The sequence below is a fragment of the Psammomys obesus genome, unplaced genomic scaffold, assembly GCF_907164565.1.
Source record: "Psammomys obesus unplaced genomic scaffold, mPsaObe1.curated_primary_1811, whole genome shotgun sequence".
Lineage (NCBI taxonomy): Eukaryota > Metazoa > Chordata > Mammalia > Rodentia > Muridae > Psammomys > Psammomys obesus.
The window spans coordinates 4775627-4784039 of record NW_026596256.1 but is presented as its reverse complement, the minus strand read 5'-3'; the positions used below and the strand labels follow the sequence as shown (position 1 = coordinate 4784039).

The 8413-nt window shown below is 44.6% G+C and overlaps 1 protein-coding gene across 1 annotated transcript; it reads left to right on the top strand.

Annotated features, from left to right (window-relative positions):
• The first annotated feature begins 358 nt into the window (after positions 1 to 358).
• On the top strand, positions 359 to 2161 carry LOC129668672 (RNA exonuclease 1 homolog). Its single transcript, XM_055596759.1, has one exon. The coding sequence runs from the start codon at positions 359 to 361 to the stop codon at positions 2159 to 2161; it is 1803 nt and encodes a 600-aa protein (XP_055452734.1).
• The last annotated feature ends 6252 nt before the right edge of the window (positions 2162 to 8413 follow it).

The following is an 8413-nucleotide window of genomic DNA, read 5'->3' as shown; positions in this document are numbered from 1 at the left end:
AAAGTGCCATGGATATAGAAGGGGGGGGGTGGTTCTAGAAGGTATTGGAGAATGATGACGATTAGGACTGAAATGCAATGTATGGACATCTCAAAAGAAATTAATAAAGATATATAATAAAATAAAAACCAAACAAACATGAGGACAAAGTGGAACCTGAATTCCAATTCCTTCCTGGTAGGAGGAGCCCAATATTACGGAAGCTGTCTAGAGGATAGTAGACCAAATATGATTGGATGCGGTCAGAGAGGGATTTCCGCTCACCGCCCTTTAAATAGGCGCTGCTCCGAAGCCTGGGCTTTCACTCGCACTCAGGTAGACGAGTTGCTCGCTCAGGAGCTGCGTCTCTAAGGGCAGCATGAGCCTGAAAGCCACAGCAGAATGTTGGTTCCCACCAGGGCATCCCGAAGCCAGGAGGGTCGTGGCCCAACCAGTCGGGGACATCCTGCTGTTTTGCTACCAGTGCCCTTCAACATATTGCCAGCCCACCCAGTTCGTTGTGGTCCAGGTGCCTTCGCTGAGGCCTGGCCCCGGGGCGCACCGCGGCTGGCTTGTGACTCCTTGGGAGCTGCTGTTCTGGCGACCCCAGGAGGTTGGGAGGAAGATCCTACGCTCTGAGTCGTCGCCGTTGTCATCGTCTTTGTCATCCTTGCTGTCCTCAGCCTCGGAGGGAGAGAAGAGGAGGCTCATCCGCATGGCCAGTCCCACCCTGGCCAACACCCCCACAGCTGCCAAGAGGACCTCCGGCAGCAGCAGAACCGTGGCCCTGCCGCCATTTTTCAACACCTACATCTTCACCCCGCAGCAAGCTGCCTACAGCTATTCTTTATTTGGAGCGAAGAAGCCCAGCCTCACCAAGGAATTCAAGGACAAGATCCCCGCTGCCATGCGTCAGCACTACTTGGGCCTGTTCACCGAGGAGTACCTTAAGTTCTCCTCTTCGTACCTGGAGGCCATCGAGAAGGCGCAGTCAGAGGAGAAGGTGGTCTACGACCGAAGTCCCGGCAAGAACAGGTACCTGAACGTCGCCCTGCACACCCTGAAGAAGCTCAGGGGCCTGGTTCCCAGCGCCGTCCCGGGTCTCAGCAAGGCCACGTTGTACAGCCGCCTGCAAGGCTACGTGCTCACGGAGGAGCAGCGCAGAATGCACGGCTACCCGTTCCCGCATCCGGAGAAGCCCGGCTTGGCAGTGCTCTCCATGCGAGAGCAGCCGCGGAGCCCGACGCTCAGGACCTGCTGCCGCTGTGGCACCGAGTACCGCGTGTCATCCTCTGGCTGCTGCCTCTGCTCCGAGCCCTGCGTGTACCACTGGGGGCGTCTTGTCTCCATCCCCGTGTCCGGAGGCTGGCAAGCCCGGTACTCGTGCTGCCACGCGCCCATCGAAGCCACGGGCTGCAAGGTAGCCAAGCAACACGTGCAGGACGGCAGGAAGGACAACTTGCAGGGCTTCGCCAAGACCTTCCCGAAGAAGGACTGGGAGGCACACGCAGGAATCTACGCCCTGGACTGCGAGATGTCCTACACTACGCATGGCCTGGAGCTCACCCGCGTCACAGTGGTGGACACGGATTTGCACGTGATTTACGACACCTTCGTCAAGCCCGACAATGAGATCGTGGACTACAACACCATGTTTTCTGGCGTGACCGAGGCGGACTTGGCGAGCACCAACGTTAGGCTGCGTGATGTCCAGGCCGTGCTCCTTAGCCTGTTCAGCACTGAAACCATCCTCATTGGACACAGCCTTGAGAGTGACCTGCTGGCTTTGAAGTTCATCCATAGTACGGTGGTGGACACGGCCGTTCTCTTCCCGCATCACCGAGGCCTCCCCTGCAAGCGCTCCTTGCGGGGCCTCATCTCCCAGTACCTCAACCAAAAGATCCAGACCGACAGCGGAGGACACAGCTCCATCGAGGATGCCTGCGCCTGCATGCAGCTGGTGACCTGGAAGGTGCAAGAAGATGCCAAAACCTCCAGCCGGCCTCAGAACCAAACCGCTTGCCAGAAGTGCAACTCTGCGCCGAAGCTACGAGTTTGCACTAGCCGATACACCCAGACACCCAAGATGATGGAGATACCCGAAAAGCCAGACAAGCTACACCTGAAGGAAAGAGGCTCAGACCAACCAGAGACTCCCGAGACAGAGACGTCTGTGCATTGATTACGGTATTTGGGGGCGAGGACTAACCGCCATACAGTTGCTAAACTTTTTGCCCAAGCTTGACACCTTGCAGAGTTATGGTACCAAGGCTGAGAACTGCTTGCCCTGTTGTGGGTGGGAAAACTCTTTATACAGAGTGAGTGACTTTAATTAAGTCACATTACATTCAACTAAAGGGATAAGGAGAAAATATTTCAGCTGATTCCAGAACTCTCTCACAGAGCTGACAGTCATGGAAAACAGTCTGCTGGCCTGCCTTAGAGGTGAGAACATTTTGATTAGACAAGCATCACCAGAACTGTTAGATATGACTTTTAAGATTAACTTTGCCTAGTAAAAGCCACCACTCCTGGTCTGCCAAGTCCTCAATGCTTGCAGACAGTCGGTGAAATTTGTTGGAAACAACACTGATAATCTCTTAATGTTCAGGTTTTTTGTTCTTGGAGTTGAGATAGTTTGAGATTTCTTAAGATGGGGGCAACTTTTTTCCCCTTTTACTATATAAATACACTTATAAAATGCTTTACAACAATTATAAAATGCAAAAGGTTTTTTGAATGATTTTAAGAGCTTGATTGGAAATTGATTGAATTATTTTCCCTAGAGATTATTGTGGACCCAAACACCTTTCATTTGTTCTTATGATTCTCTTTCAACCAGAAAAATCAAATGCATTTGTGTTCTGACTGTGAAGAAAGCCTCCCTAGATATGTTAAAGGGTGTTCTCTGTTACTATATGAAGGCTGATGCAAGGTACTGTGTTTTAGAATACAAAGGGAGAAACTGTTTTTACCTGCCCACCTTTTAGGTAGCACAGTTTAAATTTAGTAAGGAATGTTAATGTTTGTATATGTCAATAAAACTTTAAGCTCTTTATACCTAAGCTGGAAATGAGAGTTCATCAGCATTAAGAACTATGTATTTCTGATTTGTGTTAAAATGTTAAAAATGCAAATAGAACATGTAATATTTTTTTTCCCCCTGCCTCACTTAGGGTTTACTGTGTGGCCCAGGGCTGGCTTTGAACTTGTTTCTGTTACCTCTACTGTGGGATTACAGGCGTGAGTTACCAGGCCTGTAGCTAATGTTCCTATACTGCTTTTTCAAAAGTACAAGTCTTAAATTACCAGAGCAAAATAACCAAAGGCTCTACTTTTTGGTCTAATATCTCTTGCCTATGTACTTTTTAGTTTGAAATTCTTATATCTTATTCCCAAATAAACTTTTATCTTTTAAAATTAGAGATCTGTGCCCGTGTGTTTATTTAAATTTGATAGGATGGGAGTAGAGTTTGCGTCAGAGCCAAATTACTGGCCTCTGACTGTTAGGACAGGAGAGAGACTCCAGCCAAGAATTTGGACTCCTGGTCATTAGAGGGGCCAGTTTTACCTTGAGTCTTCTGGATTCCAGAATGTGCTTTCCCAAGCCCACCTGGAGCAATATGACTTGGGATAGCAAAGGCATCCCTTATCAGACCCTAGGGCCTTCACGTCTGGGTACTTCCTGTCAACAGTGGACATATCCTGGCTCAGATATCCTGGCTGTCTTGCTTTGTGTTCTGTCCTTTATAAGGCAGGGATAGAATAGATGCTTTTGTTGTTTGTTCACTTGTCTTTGAGACAGAGTCTGGCTTTGAACTATGCTGAAGTTCCTATGTGGCTGAAATGGCAGCAGTCTGTTCCTCCTAGTTGCTACAAAGACGACAAGTGTGTGCCAAGTCTGTTGGTTACTTGGTGCTACGTGTGCAGCCCTTGTTTTAATGTTTTTTATATTTTGGTTCTTTGAGATAGCGTGGTACAGGACAGTGCTGGTTACCAACTCTGTGTAGCCATGGATGACTTTGAACTCCCAAGTACTGGCTTTACAAGCCCATGCCACACAACCAGCCAGTGTTTATGTGGAAACAATGTTTGGAAAAGATAAAAAACCCCAGTCAAATTAAAGCTGTGCTAGCAAAAGAGGAGAATAGGATTGTGGGCATTGCAGCCAACCTGGCAATATCCTGTTTTCAGTATTTCATCATTTAAACTATTAATCGGGGCTAGTGGTATCACTTTTGACGTTCCTAGCACTGAAAACAGGAACAGCAACAACAACTTCCCATATGATTTTCAAAGACAAAATACTTAGTGAGTATTTAAAGCTGTGGAGAAGCCACACTTGTCCTGGAAAGCAGAGGGTCCTGTTTTCACAACAGCTCAGTGTAAAGAGAGCAAATTAGCAGGAAGAAAAACCTGTCCTGCTCACATTTAAGGACACTTGATAGCTATGCACCCAAGCTCCTTCAGCTGTTAGTAATTTACCAGAAAATCTTTACTGTCCTGTAACCAATACATTTCATGGCCTTTGGGTCTTAAATGAAAATGATCATCCCACTCATTTGCAAGAGTACAGTTTTTACACAGTGTCAGTCATAGCCTTAGCCCATTTCACAAAACATTTATTGCATTTGAGCTGTGTACATATGAAAATATTCTTCAATAACCCAAAACAGTATCAACAAACTATTGAATGAGAGAAATGAATACTATAGGCACTCATTAAATTAGAATCTTCACCTTTGACAGTGGTGGTGTACACCTTTAATCACAGAACTTGGGAGGAAGAGGCAGGTAGATCTCTGTGAATTCAAGGCCAGCAAATTCAAGACAGCCAGGGCTACATAAAGAAACTCTATCTCAGAAAACCAAAAAAAAAAAAAAAAAAAAAAAAAAAAAAAAAAAAAAAAAAAAAAAAGAAAGAAAGAGAATGTTCATCTCCAACTATTTTATTAAATATAGTCATGATACAAAGTGGTGTTTGAGATGATGACAGGCTGAATATTCAGTGAAAGTTCCATAAGATCATAGTAGAAATCAGGTGTGGTAGCTCCTGCTTGTAATCTATAACACTCATGAGGTGAGAGAGCAGGATTTCTACTGCAAATTCAGTCAGACTAGTACAGAGTGATACTGTGTCCAAAGTGGATGGAAAATTGCCATACATCTAAAAAACATTTCTGTTGCCTTGTGGCTTTACAGTAAGTTCCTAACACACTGGATTACTCATGTATTTGGGGAATAGCTGGTGTAAAATGCGCTGCAAACTGTATAAGCCGAGGAATTCAATTATGTGCTGAAAAAAAATATTTCTTGAGACAGGGTCTCACTGTGCAGCTCTGGCTGGCCTGGAACTTACTGTGTAGACTAGGCTAGGCCAGAATTCAGAGATCAACCTGCCTCTGCTTCCCACATGACAGGATTAGAGGTGTGCACACCATGCCCAGTGCCAGAAAATATTTGGTCATGATTGACTGTCATTGTTTATATTATGCTTGTGTACCTGTGTTGGGGATTAATTATGTGTATGTGTGCACGGGTGTCAGGACCACAAAAGAAGGCATTGGTTCCCCTGGAACTGTAATTGAGGGTGGTGGTTATGAGCTGCCCACTATGGGTGCTGGGATCAGGTCTCAGGTCCTCTTCAAAAACAGTAAGCATGATGTTCTTTAAGATTATTTATTTGAAACCAGGCATGTGGTGGCACATGCCTGTAATCCCAGCACTTGGGGAAGCAGAGGCACACAGATCTCTGTGAGGTTGAGGCCAGCCTGGTCTACAAAGCCAGTCCAGGACAGTCAAGGCTACACAGAGAAACCCTGTCTTGAAGAAACCAACAACAACAACAACAACAACACAAGCAAATTTATTTATTTGGGACTGAACTCTTACACACAGAGAAGTTTACTGTGAAGCAGTGCCCATGTCCCAGCAGCTGCAGCTTCAGGCAGCGTGTGTTCACTTGAGTCAGAATTGCATCATGATGCCAAGTAGAGGGACTGACGAATGCTGTCTTGGTTTCTGCACGTTCACAATATGATACTTGCATAAACCTGGCTAACCGGGCTGGTGACGTATCTCATTTGGTAGCGTGCTTGCTTAGCATGCCGCATCCCTGGATTGTATTGCCTGTACCACATAAAACCAAATGTGATGAGTACACCTATAATCCGAGCACTCAAGAGGTGCAGGCAGGAGCATTAGGATTTCAGAGCCACCCTTGTCTACATGGTGAGTTTAAGCCTAGTCTGGGTCTTTTTTTTTTTTTTTTTAAAGCTATTAGATCCATCCCAGCCTATCCGTATAGTTAAACCATATTATCACCATGTTTGCTCTCCCCAATGATGAAATAATTTATGTTAAACATGAGTTTAAAACAATTCGTGGGGCATTTATGTTAAGACAATTTACTTATGGCACCGTTATCATTTCTTCATTTAATAATGGACCATCATTCTTAAATATCTGGATTTCCTGTCTGTTTAATCACAACAAATGAGAAATGTAGCAGCTTCAAAAAACCTGGATTAAAAAGAATCACACCCTTGATCTCAGCACTCGGGAGGCAGAAGCAGGCAGATCTCTGTGAGTTCGAGGTCAGCCTGCTCTACAAAGTGAGTCTAGGACAGCCGAGGCTACACAGAGAAGCCCTGTCTGGAAAAACAACAACAACAAAAACCAAACCAAACCAAAAAATAAAAACAAAAAAATAAAAGTGAAGAGTCAGAAGGGGGTCTGGAGAATGTTCTGCAGTTAACAGTCTGGTTACTCTTGCAGAGGCCCCAACTGGGATTCAGTTCCCAGGACTCAAAGAGAGATTCACAACTGGTGGTAACTCTAGTTCCAGGGGACCCAACACCCTTTTCTTTGGGCACTATATACTCATAACACACATAATGCAAGCCAACAAATACTCACACACACAAAATTAAAATAAATACATCTGATGAGCCAGGGACACTTAGATGACTATGAACCCCCACACAGTAATGTTCTAGGAGCTTTAGCAAATTGAGATGAGAGAGTCCCTAAGTTTATCTCAAAATAATGTAAAATAAAGTAAAAGGCTCTGGCATAACTGTCAATGTGTGACACAGCATGCTCGAGTGTCCATGACACTGTTCTCAGAACCTGCCTCAGGGCATTTCAATCTGGCAATTATACATTTCCATTATTAGTGAAAAGTACATGCACTCAGTTGGAAATAATTTTGTCTTTTATAAATGGAAAAAAAAAAAAAACCCAAACTGGCACATTTTCTGAGAAACTGAACTCGGTAACACAAATGTTCTCAGTAAGTTTTTCTGACATACGGTATGCTGTTAATAATGGCTTAGTTTCTTAAATGTTCAGATTAGGTAGGCTTTAAGGAATTTTAGTCTTTATTTTTTTTTTTCAAATACGTGTATATGTGCATTCGAGTTCAGGTGCCTGCAGGTGCCAGAGGGGTCAGATCCCAGAACTAAAGCTGTAAAGCAACTGTGAGTCAGCCGAAGTGGGTGCTGGGCACTGACTGGGCCCTCTGCAAGAGCAGTCAGTACACAGGCTCAGCAACAAGCCTTCCCTTCAGCCGCATGTCTGGTAGTTTCTAACTTCAGTTCTGCTGCTTGGGAAGACGAGGAGGCTCCAGGCTGGCCCTTGGTGCTAGGAAACTGTTACAGATCTAGTGATCCTTTGTGTTTGGGGTAGAATGGAATGTTGGCTTCCTGACCTTTTATAATTCTGTAAATGAATTGTGCTTGAATAATGGTTTTGAGAGTGTTATTTATTCTCTTAAATGAACTTATAAAACACTGGTCATTTTTCTCATCACTTGTTAAGTCTTACCTGTTGGTGATGACTGCTGTTGTTGACTTGATTTGATGCAGGGACTAAGAATCACCACGGGTAGCTTCTTTAGGTGTACAGATTTTAGTATGTTTATCCTATGTTATATACCTAATATCCACTTATGAGTGAGTACATACTATGTGTGTCTTTCTGCTTCTGGGATACCTCACTCTGGATGATCTCTTCTAGTTCCCACCATTTGCCTACAAATTTCATGATTTCCCTGTTTTCAATTTCTAAGTAGTATTCCATTGCGTAAATGTACCACAATTTCTATATCCATTCCTCAGCTGAGGGACTTCTGGGTTGTTTCCAAATTCTGTCTATTATGAAAAAAAACTGCTACGAACATGGTTGAGCAAATGTCCTTATTGTGTACTTGAGCATATTTGGATATATGCATAGGAGCGGTATAGCTGGATCCTGAGGAAAAGCTATCCCTAATTGTCTGAGAAAACACCTGATTGATTTTCAAAGTGGTTGTACAAGTTTATATTCCCACCAGCAGTGGAGGAGGGTTCCCCTTTCTCCACATGCTCTCCAGCATGTGTTATCACTTGAGTTTTTTATCTTAGCCATTCTGATGGGTGTAAGGTGAAATCTC

What these genes read in the sequence shown, in the direction of transcription:
- LOC129668672 (XM_055596759.1), top strand. Translation starts at nt 359, where the DNA reads ATGAGCCTGAAAGCCACAGCAGAATGTTGGTTCCCACCAGGGCATCCC.